Source organism: Telmatherina bonti (genome assembly GCF_933228915.1).
Source record: "Telmatherina bonti genome assembly, chromosome: 11".
Taxonomy (NCBI): domain Eukaryota; kingdom Metazoa; phylum Chordata; class Actinopteri; order Atheriniformes; family Telmatherinidae; genus Telmatherina; species Telmatherina bonti.
This window is the reverse complement of record NC_136629.1, coordinates 12,562,044-12,581,471: the sequence shown is the minus strand read 5'-3', so window position 1 is coordinate 12,581,471 and position 19,428 is coordinate 12,562,044. Positions and strand designations below refer to the sequence as shown.

The window sequence follows — 19,428 nt, the reverse complement described above, 5'->3', positions numbered from 1 at the left end:
ACAGGAGATTCTTAAAGGTACAGTGTGGGGCTGGGCGATATGACGATATATACCGCTTGGACGATAGAAAATGTCTATCGTTTCATATGAGGCTCTATTGTTTACGCCACGATACAGTGCTTTACTGCAGTATTTTATGTGAAGATGTGCTTTATGGCATAAAGACGGTAGCCGGTAGCAGACGAGTTTTAGAGCAGGATAATTCACTAAAAGATGACCAGCCGACCGAAACTGAGGAGCTTGTTCCTAAAAGAGGGAAATTTCTTTCTCATGGATCCTGGTCGGATATAAAAAGACCGACGTGGAACTGACAACAGACTAGCTCACAGTCCCAACAACAGACTCCGACACAACTAACTCATTTTATCACCTGAACAGGAATCAGGATAAAGAATACAGAATAAAGAATAGAGTCAACGAGCAAAATCCGCAAAGCGGCGTCAAGTGGTGGAGAAAGCTCATAATAAACTGATGTCCTCCCTCTAGTTGCATAATTTTGCATAATGCAATTAGCTTTTAGCATTAGCTTGGTACCAAATATATGAAGGACAATCTTATCAGCATAAATAACAAAGCAGAATTATGTATCGTTCTGTAACTCATCATCTGACAGGACTTGTGAAAGATGTTGACATTTTTGCATTTATGACTCTCCGCAGCTTCAGTAGTGCTAATAACATGCTTAAACGGCGAGGCACCAGAGTGTACTACTATTTGCGTTCAATTAGCAAACCGCTAGATGGGAGTAATTCTCACACAATGGGGCTTTAAAGAGATCTTCAACCGGAGGTGTAATTAATCTCTATCACATTAACTTGTAAACCACTGCAGGTGCTTACCTGGAGTACAGAGGACATCAAAGATGAAACTGGCCAACATGAGAGGCAGCACAGGTCTATAATCGCACAGGTTTCCATCCCTGAGCTGCTCTGCTCGCTCTCTGATGGCCGACATCTCCACCAGACCCAGAGGAATCTTCTTCAACAGAGCCACCACCTCAGACTCCTGGTAGGCCAGCTTCACCTGGTGGTCCGGACACACACAGCCTGTCACACATACTAAACCTGGTTTCATCTGTGGATCAGGATTCTTTTCAGGTGACTTTCTCTCCCCCAGTTGCATCCTTACATCAGCAGGTTCATGTCTATCGATAAGGGGTAACACACTGGTCTGTTGTCTCGAGTCCACAATAGGGGATAACAGACATTATGGAATAGTGTTTGTTCCATACATACACGTATCCCCAGTAAGTCTCCTCCTTCAGCTTGATGACATCCAATACTGTTGGTGTCCACCAATAAGTGTTGGGATTATCTCCACGACAGGTACCAACAACCTTATGGCCTCAGCTCCGGTTGGCCGCCTCAACAATGGAGGCACAGAATATAGTCCACTTGGACTAAATGTCTCCCATCTCTATTGGGACATAGTTGAATCTCTGACGAAGGTAGGAGTTAAAGCTCTCCCTGACAGGGGACTTGGCTAGATGTTACCAGTTGACCCTTACAGCACATTTTGGCGTCCTCCCAACCCTCTGAGCCAAATTACCACCAGGCGGTGATCAGTTGAAGCTGCGGCCCTCTCTTCACCCGTTCGTCCAAGACATAAGACTGCAAGTTCGATGACTAGAAAGTTGATCAATGAACCACAGCTTAAAGTGTCCAGGTGCACATGGGACACTCTTATGCCTGAACATGGTGTTCATTATGGACGTTCTATGACAAACACAGAAGTCCAAAAACAAAACACCACTTTGTGTTGAGATTGGGTGGAAAGTTTCTCCCAATCACCCTCCTCCAGGTTTCACTGTCATCGCCCATGTGAGCCTTGCAGTCTCCCAGCAGAGTGAGGGAGTCCTCGGAGGGAGCGCTTTCCATCATTCCCTCCAAAAAAAAAAGAAAAAAAAAAAAGAAGATTTTTTGCTAAACCGCAGTTCAGTGCATAAAAACAAACAACAGACAGGACCTTCCCCCCCCACCCCTTCCCCCACTCAGAGGTCAGGGGAGACTACCTTCTCGTCCACCAGGGTAAACTCCAACGTACAGGAACTAACTGGGTGGGCAATGAGTATGCCCATACCTGCTGGGCACCTCTCACTGGGAGCAACTCCAGAATGAAAGAGGGTTCAGTCATTCTTGAGGATACTGGTTCCAGAGTCCAAGTCGCGCATCAAGGTGAGTCCAACTATGTCTCGCTGGAATTGCTGAACATTGCACACCAGCTAAAGCTCCTTCCCAACCAAGTAGATGACATTCCATGTCCCTAGTGCTGGCTTGTGCAGCTGAGGACTGGACCTTCAGGGTCCCGGCCATTGGCCACCGCCCAGCTCACAATGCACCCTTCGACTCCTATGGCCCCTCCTGCCGGTGGTGAGCCTTTATGTGAATGTTGGTCTACGACAGACGTCTCCAACTCAGTCCTCCAAGGTCTGAAATCCAGCAGGTTTCCCATGTGCTCCTGCTTCAACACACCTGTATCAAATTAAATGGATCTAACAGCCTATCAGGTTCTGCACAAACAATCAATAATTTGAATCAGCTGTGTTGGAGAAAGGATCCATGGAAAACCTGCTTGATTGCGGACCTCGTAGGACAGAGTGGGATACCTCTGGTATGTGTGTGTGCGTATGCATGCAGCATGTGAGCTGGAGTGCCTCTAAGACTCCTGCTCTGACTTTGTGTCCCAGTCTGGCCCTGCTTTCAAGTGTGACAGCAAAACGAATGCTTTTTTCAGGAATGGTGTGGTGGTGGGGGCGCCGATCTTATAATATCTTGTCCCCAGTCAGCTGGCCTGGCAGGTTTCACTGGTAAATCAGCGCTAACTGGAAACCATCAGCAGCTCATCACAAGCAGTGTTTTCTAGAGTTGCCTGACATTACTTCAGTGTATGTATGAATCCAGGAGGAATAACAGACCTCCAGAGCTTTGGTAGATGCCGGTGGTCTCTGGAGTTCCAGGGAGAACATTCCGGTGCTGAAGGCCAGGTTGTGGAGCTCCAGCCGCTCACTGAGGACAGTGAGGAGGAAGGAAGTTTTCGACAGCGTGTTGGTGGCGACCTGGGTCTGACGGATGGTGGACACTTTGTTCTTCTTACCCTGCATCAGATAAAAATCCGTTGGGATGAAATGATAATGATGATGATTACAACTAATCCAAACCCAACATGTCGGATCTGAGAGGAAATTTTATTTTGATTGATATTTCTGTCAAAAAAACAAAAACAAATTCATCAAATGATTAAAGAAAAAGTAAAATTGACTATAAAGTCCAAAAGTGAATATAATAAAAAGCAAAGACATATTTATTCCTGCCCCCCGTTAACAAAAATTCAGTCTTCCTTACAGTTGTTACATTAATCCCTGGATTGCTTTCTTTTTCAGAAAAAATAATAGACATGTTTACATCTTTGTACATAAATGTACGTATAAACATATATACATGTGCAATTACAATATACCACTATGTGTATTCATGTAGATATGTCATATCTGCATATGCACATATATACAGCACATATACACACACACACGTATGTATCTATAAACATATACCTAAATACACATTTGGCTTTCTGCAGACTCATACATGTGTACATACTCACACATACCTATACACTCAGATTTATTTACAAATATGGCTTTATGTACATCTTTATTTGTAGTGGTTAACATATGTTCTTTTTACGAAGACTTCAGAGGCTGGTGGGACTGGGTCTACCTTAGTCTGAGGCTGCTCCACCTTCAGGTCAGGAGGGTTTGCCAACAGGTCTCTGGCTAGTTCCACAGCCAGTCGGCAGGCCTCATTACTGTAGCCATGAGCATGGAGGGCCTCGGCACAGGCAAACAGCACCTGGACACACACACACACCACATAGTGACCAATAGTTAAAGTTAAAGAATGGTTCTAGCATCAGCACCAAGCTGCTGGACTTCTAGAGTGTGTTTACAGCAGCAGGACCTTCAGCTGAAAGCAGCTTCAGCTTGACGTTTCTGAGCGTCACATGACAGGCGCTAACATGAAAAGCTAAACCATTTTAAATCGGAGAGGAAAGTAAGAAACAAAAAGGAACAAGAGTGTCACAGGAAGTGAAGATAGACAGACGTTCTTAATGTCGGATTTATTGAGTTTAGTGTGGTTTCGTTGGTTAGCGAAGCTCGGTTTCTTTATAAAAGTTTACCGAGTAATGTTTAGTCAGCGAAATTAGTTTAGTGCACTTAGTGAAGTCCAGTTTGTGTCTCACTTTTAGTTTTGTTCACTTGATAAAATTTAGCTAAGTAATTACTGAGTGAAGTTGGGTTAGCATTGAGTCTCATTCATAAAGTTAATAATGTTAGTTAAGTTTGCTTAGTTAGCGAAGATTAGCCAGTTTAATTTAGTAAAGTTGAGTTAGTGGAGTTCAGTTTGTGTCTTATTTTTAGTTTTGTTCACTTATTAAAAATTTTGTTAAGTAATTATTTAGTGAGGTTGAGTTAGCATAAAGTCTTGTTCATAAAGTTAGTTAAGTTTGGTTAGTTAGTGAAGATTAACCTGTTTAATTAGTTTAGTATAGTTTAGTTACTGGAGTTCATTTTTGTGTTAATTTTAGTTTAGCTTAGTTAATAAAATTTTGTTGTTACTTAGGGAGTTTGAGTTAGCAAAAGTTTGGTCCTGAACATTCATAAAGTTTGGTTAGTTAGCGAAGATTAGCCAGTTTAATTTAGTAAAGTTGAGTTAGTGGAGTTCAGTTTGTGTCTTACTTTTAGTTTTGTTCACTTATTAAAAATTTAGTTAAGTAATTATTTAGTGAGGTTGAGTTAGCATAAAGTCTTGTTCATAAAGTTAGTTAAGTTTGGTTAGTTAGTGAAGATTAACCTGTCTAATTAGTTTAGTGTAGTTTAGTTACTGGAGTTCATTTTTGTGTTAATTTTAGTTTAGCTTAGTTAATAAAATTTAGTTATTACTTAGGGAGTTAGCAAAAGTTTGGCCCTTAACGTTCATAAAGTTTGGTTAGTTAGTGAAGATTAGCCAGTTTCATTAGTTTAGTGAAGTTTAGTTTGTGAAGTTCAGATACTGCAGTTTCTTTTTTTAAAAGAGAAGTTTATCAGGGCAGTTTAGTTACTGGTGTTAGTTACGTATTTCATCGGTAAAACTGAGTTCCTTAGGCATTTGCTAGATGTAATTCACTTACTGAGGTTAGCTTAGTTAGTGAAGTTCAGTTTGTGTAAGTAGTTTACCTAGTGTAGTTAGTGAAGTTCAGCTAGTGACGATGTGTTAGCACAATTACTTTAGTTGGTTATTTAGTGAAGTTTAGTCAGGTAGTATATAAAGTTGAGTTACTTATTTCAGTTTAGTCAAGTTCAGTTTACAATTAGTTTAGCCACAATGATTAGCTGAGTTAGAGTAGTTAGTGAAGTTTAGTTAGTATAACGACTTCAGTTTGTTTCCTACTTTGCTCCCCACCGTCTGAAATGGTCCAGAGAAGACGGCGGTGTCTCCGGATCCTGTTCACACGTGGTTTTTTCTCTAACCTGCATGTGTGGATTTCAGGGTGAACAGTGGTCACAGATTTCTGGAATCTTCCCGATTCCATGCAGGGATTTCCACTAGAGAACTGTGTGTGTTAAATGCCTGGTGCCTGAGGGTTAAAGATCACCAGCATCCAGTACTGATTTATTACAAAGATGTCTTCAGATTATCTGAATCCATCTATGGTTTTATGTTCTGTCAATAAAGGAAGATTCGAACTTGAAGTCTTCAGAATTTTACATTCAGGAACATGATTCTTAAGTTTTTATACACCGTTAGACTTTTCTCCATCTTTACGGTGTTCTTCGTATAGTCTGCTATGTTACTGGTGTCTCAATAACAATCTGCTTAGTTCACTATCGAAACCGAATCATTCGAATGTCTGCCCTATCAACTTTCGATGGCACTTTCTTTGCCAAATCATTTCGAAACGGAAATGATTTGGGGTAAAATCATTTTTATTGATGTCACATGAAGAGACTAAAATAGATTTAGATGTTCATTCTTTCTCTATTGTGAACACACATAAAACACCTTTACATTTCATGAGAAATTCTTGTCAGGTGAGCCTTTACTTGGTTCAAAAGGTAGTGATGCGATTGGCCAAAGTGTGGTTAATAGCGCCGCACACTCTGATCCCCACACTTGCTTCTTTTATTGTATCTGAACAAGTGAAACAGTGTCTGAATTTCCCTCTTTACCTCCATGCGTCCTTCCTGCTCCAGCGGTTTAATCCCTGCAAAAATGTCCAGCTCCTCCTCCTGATGGCTGTCAACAAGCTGTCTGTCTCCTCCCTCTTCTGATGCAACACTCAGGTAGTACGCCTGATAATCATCCTCGCCTGCAGCTTCTCCTTCTGAAGCTCCACCCTCTGCTCCCTGATTGACTTGTCCAGCGCCTGCTGCTCCCCCGGCAGGTGCTGCTTCCCTGCAGCCCTGCAGATTCTGGGAAGATGTTTGAGGGCTGTCCGATCTCGCTGCCATTGTTGAAGTGGAAGGCTGGTGATTGTCGGTGGACTCTATGCTTTCATCTCTGTTCTGGACTGGTTCCACTTCCACCTCCATGTCCTTTTCTGCATTGCTAGGCAGGTCCATATCCCCCACTGTGGCGTCTTTGGAAGCAAAGCAAGGTGGAGCAGGCTCTGCCAGAGCCGCTGAGCTATGGCTGACGTGTTTCGTTTCAAAAATCTTGCTCCCTCCACCGCTGCTGTTGTATTTGGGCGATTCTCTGAGCAGCGGGCTTGGGGAGGGTAGCATCTCTGGCGGTGGAGGGAGAAAATCAAAAGTGTTGCTGGCCTCTGCCCCCAAAGCCAGACTGCAGCCGTCGTCCAGGCTGAGCTCGGCCAGGTCAGGCTCCAACGAGCTGTCCTCACTGCTGGTTCTACGTTTAGCGCTGGCATGCTTACTGCTTCCTAAACTACTATTTCCCCCTCCAACAGATGCCCCCTTCCCACCTCCCTGTGTCAGCTTCAGCTTTCCTCCAGAGGAGGAAGCTGACCCTTTGTACATGCACTTCCCTCCAGTGTCTTCCAGGGACAGAGACACGCTCCCTCCCAGTCGGACCAGCATCCCTCCCCCTCCACTCAGCGATAGACCCTTTCTTTTGGTCAGAATGCTCTCCTTTGGTCGCACTGCCACTTCTTGCTGCGATAAGTGACCAATTCCTCTTCCTTTATAATCTGCCCCGGCACCAGCTTCAGCTCGGCCGCCTCCCGACTCAGACGGCTCCCCACCAACAGCTTTGACTCCTCTGTGGAGCTGCATTGCCCTGGGCCAGCAGAACGTGGCGCTCTTCTTGTCTGCGCTGCAATATGTGATGCCATTCAGTGGGTAGGCCACCTCCCAGTTGAAATAGCAGGACTCCACAGCAGGCTTGAATCCCTGGAAAAGCTTATCCAGGGACTTGCGATGTTGTCCTCGTTTTACTATCTCGATAACTTTCAAGTGCCACTGTTTCAGCTGATTCGCCAGTTCCAGCCGCCTAGAAGATAACACACAGGTTTCATTTTCATCTTTTCACTACGACAACCAACACTGGACACCAAAAAATGTGCTGACGTTGCGCATTTTCTCGTGCCAGACTTTTTTTAGCCAGTTGTGTGACAGTGAAACGAGTCCGTGAGCAACAAGTAGCCTGGTGGTAAAGTTCTGACCTGCAGGGGCTCATGGTGGGGTCGAGCACTGCCAGCCTCCAAAGAACAACCATCTCGTCACACATGCTGGCGCAGGCGTGAGCCGCCACCTCCGACTGGCCGTTGCTGCGCCCGGTGTGGCCACTGGCACTGCTGTGGGACGCTGATGTCCGAACGCTGTACCACCAGCTGATAATCTGTGAACACAGTCAGTGTGTGCGTGTCAGAGACTGGGCAGCAAATCAGAGCTACCAACACAAACATGTCGACCAGCTTGGTTTGGTTCAGATCCAGAACTGTAGCTCAGTCATAGGCTACATTCAGACTGCAGGACTTGCTGCTCATATCGGATGTTTTTTGTGAAATCCGAAATTTTTGAAAGTCCGTTCACATTTCCAATCAAATTTGACTCGAATGTGATCTCCTGTGTGAACCTCATGCGCACCAGAAGCGTCCCGCATGCGTAGAAGACACGGCGACGTGCAGCGAGCGTGCGTGTGACGTCTATGGATGTCAGGATTAATGCGACCTGACCGTTCAGACTGAAGTCGCATGGCAAAAGACCAGATACATGTCGGATTTAGGACCACATATCCAAGCGGCCTGGGTCGCATTCGAAAATATCAGATCTGTGTCGTTCAACTGTTAAGAAAAGTTCGGTTACAGGTCGCATAGGGGCAAAAACACCAGATTTAAGTCACTTTAGCCTGTAGTGTGAACGTAACCTTAGTCTCTTTCTCTCACACACACACACACACACACACACACACACACACACTCACACACTCACACACAGCGTAGTTAAACTGTGATTGCTATATTGTGTGAGATAAACTAAACCAGTCAAACTGTGTGGGTTTAACTGTGTGTGAAAGATAAGTTGTGTCAGATGTAAACTGTATGTTGTGTGAGTTGAACGGTGTGTAAGTTAAATCGTGTGAAAGATGAACTGTGTCATAGTGTGTGTGTGTGTGTGTGTGTGTGTGTGTGTGTGGACAGGTTGGTAAGGCAGAACCACCAGTTATCCACTCATCACACCAGCAGGTATCCACCTCAGTCCTTCCTTCATCCAACGCCAGCTTGTTGAGATAACCACATGTGGAATCTGACACATGATCCCTAAAACTGGTCCTGAGCCAAGTCCGCATCCCCAGTTCTCTACATCAACACCAGGAGACTCACATCATCTGTCTGCCCGCGCACAGTTCCTACCAGTTCTCCCAACTGTTTGCTTCGCAGTAAAAGTTTTTGGTTTTAGCTTTAGATCCCCGTCTGCTCTTTGGGTCTACAACAGGGATCCCCAATCCAGGTCCTCGACGACGGGTTTCCTGCAGTTTTTCCAAATGTCGCTGCTGCAACACACCTGATTCAAATCAGTGTGTATTTAGCAGACATGTGCAGAGCTTGTCTGAGTCAGGTGTGTTCCAGCAGGAAAACTGGAAAAACCTGCAGGACACCGGTCCTCGAGGACCAGGGCTGGGGATGCCTCGTCAACAATCTAACCCTTGTGACAAACTGTGTTAACAGATAAACTGAGTGTGTTTAGGGTAACCTGTGCTGCATGTGCAGGTGTGATTCTGCAGCAGAGAGACGTTGAACTGCTGTAACTGATACAGTCTACAGACACGATTCACCTGTTCTACCTGCCGAAGCTGTAATGTCATCAGCTATATAGTCATATCAGTTATATATAGCTGTTATATATATAGCTATATATAGTTATATATAGCTATATATAGTATATCAGTTATATAGTTATATTTGCCACACAGAAGTGTTGCTTGTTTTTCTGTTCTCCTTCAGTCATCGTCGTGGCAACGACATAACTTTCATTCTGGTTTGGCAAAGAATCTTCCAGTTCAGCCCTGACAGTCTAAAGTCAACTGCCTTCGGGTGGAAATAATGAACGTCAGAGGTGACAACAAGTGCTCTGATGAAAGGTCAGGTCACAGATACGGCTTCCTTCTGTAGACACCACAAAAGATTCACACCAATAACACCTGAAGGAGTAAAGCTTGGTGTCTCTGCAGAAGGGCTGGGCGATACGACCGATCAACACAGACGATCCCGGGTTCACAAACAAGTTCCGTTTCTACCACTACAACGTAACCTGGAGTTTCACGTGAGTTGGATTTTTACCCTTAAAGACAGAGTATGTAAGATTTCAAGGCGATTCTTTCCACCACCAGGTGGCAAACACCAGGTCATGAGCAAAACCACAAAACTGCTACCTCCACAAATGACCACAGGTTGGCAGTAATGAGCAAAACTGACCCCTCACCCCTCCTCCTTGCCAGCTCCAATGAGGGCAGGAATCTCTTGTGAGCTGTAGCTCAGAGCCGCTCTGCAATAAATGGGCTTATACTCCCCCTACTGGTGGAAAAAATGTACTTTTCTTTTTACTGGTCAGAAAACATTCAAGAAGGGTCTTTGTCATTAATTAAACTTGTAATTTAATAACGCATCAAATATGGACTGACTGGAACCTACATGTTTAAAAAACTATCTAATCATGATTGTAGTTATTTTTTTAGTTAATTCATTTTGAAAATATTGAAAATCTTACATACTCTACCTTTAAATACCCCACATTGCCACCTTGATCACTAAATAACCATCTAAACACACAAATTATACATCATATTGATGGAAAACAGTACAGGTAATTACATTACGCACTGAGGTGTCATCTCAGCCTCCATGTGACATATTATAAGAGCGTATATGGACCCTTGTAACTTCCAAACTTGCGCTACTTTTTAAAAAAATGTACATTTATTTAATGAGTGTCGTAAAGTCAAAACGTAAAGTTGAGAAGGACCTCCTGTATCACAGTTAACTGACCAGGTTACCTCGAGTATGATTAATTAGCAAATATTTCAGTGTGATTTTCAGCCCTCAGCGCCGTGAAATTCTTCATTGCAAATATTTTTATAAGAGCAAGTATTAATGAGTGAAAGTAAAACACACACACCTTCATTATATACAACATATTTTAGATAATTAAGAGAAATTTAAATTTTCAAACAGTTTATATAATCTACATAAGATTACACCAGTTAAATGTTTAGTTTAAGTCACAGAGTCCCGACATACCTGCTCATAGTTAAGGCACTGCTCAGTGAGGATCTCCAGCAGTGGGGCAGCGTTGCTATCTCGTCTCTTAAACATCTCCCTGACGATGGACAGAAGGTTCCAGATGCCCTCTGGCTCTCTGCCCCTCAGAGGGCGCAGCAAGCACGCCCACTCTGCTGCTGCCGGTGGCTCGGTGGATGAAAGGTACATGGAGTTCACATCGCTGGTGACGACACAGAGAATATCTTCAACCAGCGAACACACTTCCATGACGGATCTAATCTATCCAACACACGTTAGATAGATTAAGATTTTACACATCATTCAACTGCAATTTGTAGCTTTCATCAAATTTTAGGGATTAAATTTTGTAAGTAAGCGAATCGTTTTAGTACAATGTTGGTTTCATGATGGTTTAACTGGTTTTCTTCTTATGGAACAGTTTATTCAGCTTGTATTTACTGGTTCAGGTGGTAGAGCTGGTTGTCCTGAAGGTCTGTTCTGATATCTGACATGCAATCATCCATGTTGTTTAGCGCTGATACCTGCTTCAGATACTCTGTTGTCCATGACAACTTTCTGTTTGGTGATAATAAAGTTTATTCTGAACAAATATCTGGAAGTGTTGACATGACTCTACTAGTGTTGATATCAGTGTTATTTGTATTTGGAAGATTTTATATAAATCTGCACAGGAGTAGGAAGCAAGGACCCCTTTCTTCCAGCCATACAAAATCCCAAACTAGGAATCAACCTGTCCTGGGGGGGATGAAAGCCTGGATAACAAATCCCTGCCTGGATTTGTTATTTCCGGGTTGGACCGCTTCAGTTACGGATTCTTCTTCTGCCCCAGAAATGTTCAGAAAAGTCTCCATCTGGTCCAAAATGCTGCCGCGATGGTTCTGATGGGAATTATCAGCAGAGATCAGACTTCTCTCAGTCTGGCTGAGAAACAATGACAGATGTTTCTATGTGGAGATTAAAGAGAACAGAGAGCCCAGTGCATCATGGGAAGTCTCCCAGTAGCCTCTTTATGAAGTTCCTGTTTAGTCCAGAACAGAATTTAAAATAATTTTAACATAAAAAGCTCTTGGAGACCGAGCTCCATTAGATCTAAAAAGTCTCAGAGTTTTAGATTCTCCCAGCAGAGTGCTTCACCCTCAGGTTTACTGGTGGTTCCCACAGGTTCTCCCAGTAGAAGACAGTAGAAGACCTTGTGTGCGTATTAATCTGTGGAAAACAACTTGAGTCTGTTTTTTTTATTGTCTTTAAATGTCTTGCTATAAACTTTTGTGTGTGAATGTTTATTTTTAATCTTTATTTCCAGATTTTTATCTTGTAAAGCACTCTGTGGCATGAAAAGTGCTTCAGAAATAAAGCATGTCTTGATTTTATTTAGAACGGGAGGCAGAAGCTTCTGTAATCAGACCCTCTCTATGGAACCAGTTCCCAGTTCGGCTTTGGGAGGCAGACATTATATGTAGCTTTCAGATCAGACTTCCTACTGGCAGACGGTGGTAGCTCAGCAACAGTCGTGTGCCAACCAGAAAGTTGGTGGATCGATTCCAGGTTTACCCTGGCCACATGGGAAAGTGTCTTTGGGAACCCACGGTGCTTCTCAGTGCGTCCACCGGGGTATAAACGTGATCAGAGAATGGATTCATCACAACAGAGGTGTGATCGGGCAGATGATGTAGCGCTTTCAGTGATCGACGTATGACCAGAAGAGAAGTCCGTTTACACACTTTGTGTAACCCTGATCCCTTTAGTCCTCCTGCTGTAGGCTGAGGCTGCTGGGAGACGTCCCATGATGCACTGGGCTCCTCTCTGCTCTCTTTCCTCTCCATATAGAATTATCTGACGTTTTTGTTGCCAGGTAACCATGCTGCACTTACTATCCCGGGTTGTTAGAGTTTGCATTGTGTTGCATTTTTCATTGTGTTATCATTTAATATTATTCTTTATTTAACTCCACCTTGCAGGACAGGTGTTGGGAAATGGCCAACCCAGCACTTCCTCATTGCAGGTGTGAGGGACTTCCAAGCTGATTGGGAGAAACCAAGTGGAGGATTTCCTCTTCTGTAGTTTCTTTAAGTCTGGGCTTATTTGAAATAATGTATTAGAAGTGGTATTCCTTTTGTGTATTTTTGTTTGTTTAAGAATTTGGTTTGTTTGTTATGTTGATGTAGAATAAGGTTGCTGGGAATAGTGATTTGGGGAAATGGTTTAAGCTAAATCAAATCAGGTGTGTGTCTAATAGGGTATATAAGTAATCAGTTTTGGGAGTTCGCGAGGAGAGAGAGTGAAGGAAAAGGCTATGAAACTGGTGACTGATTGCCCCGATCTTTGAAACTGTATGATGGACAATTTGTGGAAAATAAATGTTCATCTTTAAGGAAATCCCAGGACTGTTGACTCTGTCTACGTCCAATCTTCAACCTTGGACACACTACCTCACATACATTATGGAGGACTGAATTTCTGGTTTCCTTTCCTGAGCAACTTTTTATGGATTAATTTGAATGTTTCTGAACTGTACTTGTGATGTGGATTAAAATCAAAATGACTTAACTGGATATAACTGGATTGCACTTAACGGGCTGAACTGGATTGTGGTCTTAATTCTGAAGATTTTTGTTGTGAATGCAAATAATGAACTGAATGACGCGAGAAAAAGACTGGAGTGCAGCCTTATTTCTTTCAGGAAACATGCAGGAGATGTGAGGAAGAGGAGGAAGTACCTGAAGACAACAGGTGAGGGCCCACAGAACTTATGCAGAGTCTTCTTGATGTTATCACTCAGGGTCGACTCATCCAGGTACCAAGTGCTCTGATCAGATGCTGAAGGGCCTGCTGTGGGGTCTGAACAGAACAACATGTCATCAGAATATGAGGAAGACAAACAGAAACTATTTATCCTGCAGGATTAAAGCAATCTTCATCTTTTATTCCTGCTAAGCACAAAGCTGAATAACACCACTCTGCTCTCTGTGGACAGTTCACACAACACGTGTTTACGAAAGAAAAAAAGCTCAATCCAGTCAAAGCGGTTTGCTCGTTGTTAGCATTATCATAGCATTATTATTACAAGCTAATTAATTAGATATAGTATTGATTGAAAAGAAGGCGACGTAAACTTAAAGCTTCTTTGGGTCCTAACTGCTTGACTCAACCTAAAATAAACTAACTGCAGGTTTTGAGGCTTTAGAAGGGTTTCATTTGGCTCGTAGGTCTGATTCGCACCATTCATTCATTCATTCATTCATTCATTTTCCGAACCGCTTATTCCAATTCAGGGTCGCGGGGAAGCTGGAGCCTATCCCAGCCGGCTTTGGGCGACAGGCAGGGTACACCCTGGACAGCTCGCCAGTCCATCGCAGGGCCACACAGAGAGACGAACAACCACTCACGCTCACACTCACTCCTAGGGGCAATTTAGAGTGACCAATTAACCTATCATGCATGTCTTTGGATGGTGGGAGGAAGCCGGAGAACCCGGAGAACCCACGCATACATGGGGAGAACATGCAAACTCCACACAGAAAGGCCACTGACCAAACCAGCCAAGGATCGAACCAGCAACCTTCTTGCTGTGAGGCCACAGTGCTAACCACTGCGCCACCGTGCAGCCCATCTGATTCGCACCAATGCAGGTAAATTCTTCCGATTTAATGAAAAAGTCTAATTTATTTAAACTGAACGGGTCATTTCCTAAATTTAAATGTTTATTTTTCCATATTGCTTTTGGGTCAGAGATGTTTGAAATACCAATCATCTCACCTTCAAGGTTCATATCTTCTGTGATGTTTAGGAACGTGTAAATATGGGTTTCCAGACACCCAAGAATCCCATTATTTAGATGTGTGATTACGTCACACATCACATTATTTCACACTGTAGTTCTAACCCAAGTTCACAACGTTCCTGCTGGACATTGCAGCTAGTGTTATTTACTGACTGGCCTGCCAGCTCTAAGTTCTGTGTCATCTTGGCCACGCTGGTAAAATGTCCTGCATAGATCAGTGTGCAGCAGATGTGGGGTCTGCATGTATCACATACACGTGGCATTAAAGACTTCTTGAAGAGGCTGACCTTAAAACCTTTCTGGCACATTACCATAATGAAAATGATTTCATGTTTTTATGTGCATTACAATTTTTGTTTTAAATTATTCAAATATATTTATAATTTTTTACCAAATCACTTCATTCGAATCATTTCTAGTGCCTTTAGGGGCCCTGAGTGGCGGATTATTTTGCAGGGCCTGCTCTACCGCTGTAGATCAGGAGGGTACCAGTGTTTGGTTCGGGCTGATGGAGAGCAAGAAGCTCCTAAATGTGAGTTTCTGGTGAAACACAAGGCTGTGTTAGCAGGATGCATGTCCTGCTGCTTGATGCAGACACAGAGAAAAGGATGAGCGGCATCCTGCTCATCAGGTTTTAGTTTCCCTTCTCACACACAGAATCAACCCTGTCTGTTATCTGGTCGCAGCGTTCAAGTCCACCTCACCTTTCCTATGGTAGCATCATAAAAAGGCCACACTGCTGCTGTTATGGAAAAAAAATCACTTTATAGATCACATCTGGCAGTTATTCCTCAGTAGTGGTGACTTTCAGTGGATGCTCCCAGCATGCTTTGGTGGATCCAGTTCGTAATTAACAGAAAGGGAGCTGTGTCTGTCAGAGGTTAGAGATGAAAGAACCTGGAGGTGGTTCTGCTCAAACCATGGACCATACCTGGAGCTCCACAGACAGTGTTGATGGCTGTAGACTGAGAGGACAGCAGTTCATCCAGCAGCCGCTGGGCCGTAGGTAAGATCTGAAGACAAAGAGGTTAATTAACACCATGTTTTGTCATGTGGTGAGTAGATGGCTAACAATGTAGAAATACAGTGTTATCACATCTTGCCAGAGCAGCTGGACTGGGACAGCTGGCATAAATCTGGTGACTGAAATGGTTTACATCTTAACCAACACTATCTAATTAAACCCAAATAACCACCTGCTGTAAGACTGGAAAGATTAGAAGGAAATCTAATCTTTGAAAACACAGATTTTACTTATTCTGGTGCTGTCTGGATACCATGCAGTGTGAAAGATTTCTGCTGGTGATTAAGTATGGTTAATGTAACGAGTAACCACTCCACCAGAAAAGCAGTTTAATGTTGGAAAAGTTTTAGAAATGTCTGGAAAAAGACCCAAAATCTCAATCATGTCAGACAAAAAGTAAACGAATGATGCTGAAAAGGTTTCCTTTAGTATATCAAACCCACCAGCCTTAATGAAAATACCAAAACCAGGCCAGCTATAACGTTCCAAAAACCATATTAGACCTGTGCCGCCACCCTTTCCCACCCTCAACGTTTCAGGTTTCTGTGGTCATACAGCAGCTTGGTCACAATGTGGATGTTACCTGCTGAGGCAGCTCACTGATGAGGTACTGAGCAAACTTCTGGAGCTGGTCCCTCTGCAGCCTGGACAGGGACTCAGAGACTGGAGCCCTCAGACACACAGCTGAAGCCTGCGTACATAAAACATGACTGGATGTCAACATTTCAATCAAAATAACCTTGAACTGAGAAAAATCCCAAAATCTGAGATTAAACAAGATTCCTGAGAAAGGATCTGGAAAATATTTACTTTCTACCCTGATTCAGTGAGCTGAACTTCACTGTTACTAAGACCACCCAACTCCTCCAGAGTCTACAGTGTTTTCCATATGACACTGAGTGCAACTTCAGCTCTGCTAATACACCATTTCAGGAGTTTATAAGCGCGTAACAGTACAACAAAATCACAGTTTAGAACATACCTTGGCTTAAAGTACGCAATACTTTTCAGTAAAGTACAGAAACCAATGCAAAAAAAAACAAAAAAAAAAAAAACAGGAACAGCTTTGATTCTATTTAAAATGAAACCAAAGACAAAAAGGTAAACTGCTTGTAGTAAATTCTCCCATTAAAATTATTAAATAAAAATATAACATAAAAAGGCAGATAAAGATAATTTACTCAAATTTGTACAAATATTAATTAAATCAAAAGTTAGATGTTCATGAACAATATAGTCTGTTAGTCATATTGTTTGATAGCCATAACATCCGGTAGGCATATGCCAGTTAGCCATAACGTTTTCTAGTCGAGTCATAACCTCCAATAGCCACAACATCTGGTAGGCATAATGCCAGCTAGTAATAACGTCTACGAGCCATAACCTCTGATAGCCACAACATCCGGTAGACATAATGCCAACTAGCCATAACGTCTACGAGCCATAACCTCTGATAGCCAAAACATCCGGTAGGCATAATGCCAGTTGGCCATAACGTCTATGAGCCATAACCTCTGATAGCCACAACATCCGGTAGACATAATGCCAGCTAGCCATAACGTCTACAAGCCATAACCTCCAATAGCCATTACATCCGGTAGGCATAATGCCAGCTAGCCATAACGTCTACAAGCCATAACCTCCAATAGCCATTACATCCGGTAGGCATAATGCCAGCTAGCCATAACGTCTACAAGCCATAACCTCCAATAGCCATTACATCCGGTAGGCATAATGCCAGCGAGCCATAACGTCTACAAGCCATAACCTCCAATAGCCATTACATCCAGTAGGCATAATGCCAGCGAGCCATAACGTCTACAAGCCATAACCTCCAATAGCCATTACATCCGGTAGGCATAATGCCAGCTAGCCATAACGTCTACAAGCCATAACCTCCAATAGCCATTACATCCGGTAGGCATAATGCCAGCTAGCCATAACGTCTACAAGGCATAACCTCTGATAGCAATAACATCCGGTAGCCATAATGCCAGCTAGCCATAACATCTATGAGTCATAACCTCCGATAGATATAACATCCAGTAGGTATAATGCCAGCTAGCCATAACATCTATGAGCCATAACCTCCAATAGACATAACATCCAGTAGGCATAATGCCAGCTAGCCATAACATCTATAACCCATAACCATCGATAGCCATAACATCCGGCAGCCACAATACCAGCTAGCCATAACATCTATGAGTCATAACCTCCGATAGATATAACATCCAGTAGGCATAATGCCAGCTAGCCATAACATCTATGAGCCATAACCTCCAATAGACATAACATCCAGTAGGTATAATGCCAGCTAGACATAACATCTATAACCCATAACCATCGATAGCCATAACATCCGGCAGCCACAATACCAGCTAGCCATAACGTCTGATAGCCATAAGCTATGAAAGCCACAACATCCAATAGACAGAATCTTTAGCTATAGTGCTACGCAGTTACCCATCTGTGTGGGAACACTGCCTCATCCCAATAATTTTTACAAATAATCTGTACAAGAATAAAAGTACAGTTACAACCCTTGTAATTTACCTCCCTCATCATTGATATGCAGACTTTAAATGTATGTTTTCATCGGGCTAACTTAGTCAATAATTAATTTTCATAGACACAAACTCACATTGTGGATTCTGAAGAGGCACAGCGCCACCACATGGGCGCACCATTTCGCCCCTGCACCACAGGTACAGCTGCAGGAAGTGATGCGGCAGCGATCAAACATGACCGCCACATTGTAGGCTCCCTTAGACTGACCGGACTGACTGGAAACGACAGTAGCACTGAGGTGGAAGCCTGGTGGAACAGGAAAAAACAGGAGAATACACAATCAAGCCAGATTAAAAGACAAGATAGTTAACAGTTCCAAAAGAAAAAAAGAAAATAAAGAGATTTTCAGAGCAGCAATACCTGTACACACACACACACACACACACACACACACACACACACACACACACCTTCCAGTTCCCACAAATTCATTAAACACAGAGGAAAGTTGACTGTATCTACATCTATATCTAATCTTGTGTACTCTGTTCTTATGGGTATCTCTCGTTTTCCATGTCCGGCATCATCATTCCTGCACTCCACGTTAGTGTGTGAGCTCAGGTTGTGCTACCTGAATTTACAACACAACGTTGCTCGTCTGGGGCAATCTGACCCCAGGAAGGGATTTGTGCAGGAGGTGGACAATGATGATGTGTAAGAATCATATTTCAAGTTATCGCAAGGGTGTTGACACTTACTATCATCTTCCTAGAGTCTGTCTTTCCAAACACTCTGTTTAAAATGACTCTTCTGACCTTGTGGACAGAACCCGTTCAGAACTCTGTCACATACAGTCTTCTGAACGGCTTCTCCAGTTGCATCTGTTAACTACTTTGTTCTTTTATTCACCTGTTTATTTACATATCTTATTCTGATACACCTTGTTCATGTTTTTCCAACTGGTTCAAACTTTTTGGTAATTTTTCTACAAAATAAAACCAGTGGTTTGAAACAGGAAAGTACTCATTGTGGGGGGAAAAAAAAGAGTGAAAGATCAAGGACTCTCCAAGGGGAAATATTTATTTTTTTCTCCTCTACTCACACATAATACAACCCCTAAGCACCATAATAGCAATATTGTACTAAGCCATATATCCAAGAGAAAAAGGGTGGGAATTTGGCTCTTAATACGCCATAGAGATGAGTAAATTTGATGGTATCATAACTCACAATCAACAGTAGGGCTGTGACGATATGCTTTTGTCCGAATTCGATTACGATTTTTTGGGGGTGCTGATTCAATTTAAATTGCGATTCTCATAATTCTTCAATATTGCTGTTTTTTTAGACTAAAAACAAAAAGAAATGTAGAAAACTT

General features: G+C 42.9%; 1 protein-coding gene across 1 annotated transcript in view; it reads right to left on the bottom strand.

Moving 5' to 3' along the window:
- The window catches only part of zswim8 (zinc finger, SWIM-type containing 8), a 50,681-nt gene that overhangs the window by 14,203 nt on the left and 17,050 nt on the right, over positions 1–19,428 (bottom strand). The window contains exons 4-13 of the mRNA XM_079249291.1: positions 18,184–18,356; positions 16,123–16,230; positions 15,447–15,528; positions 13,452–13,572; positions 10,732–10,933; positions 7,657–7,832; positions 6,206–7,484; positions 3,717–3,848; positions 2,915–3,094; positions 840–1,023 (exon numbers count right to left, since the gene is read on the bottom strand). Coding sequence (XP_079105417.1) covers positions 840–1,023; positions 2,915–3,094; positions 3,717–3,848; positions 6,206–7,484; positions 7,657–7,832; positions 10,732–10,933; positions 13,452–13,572; positions 15,447–15,528; positions 16,123–16,230; positions 18,184–18,356 — 2,637 coding nt within the window. The remainder of the gene's footprint in view (positions 1–839; positions 1,024–2,914; positions 3,095–3,716; positions 3,849–6,205; positions 7,485–7,656; positions 7,833–10,731; positions 10,934–13,451; positions 13,573–15,446; positions 15,529–16,122; positions 16,231–18,183; positions 18,357–19,428) is intronic.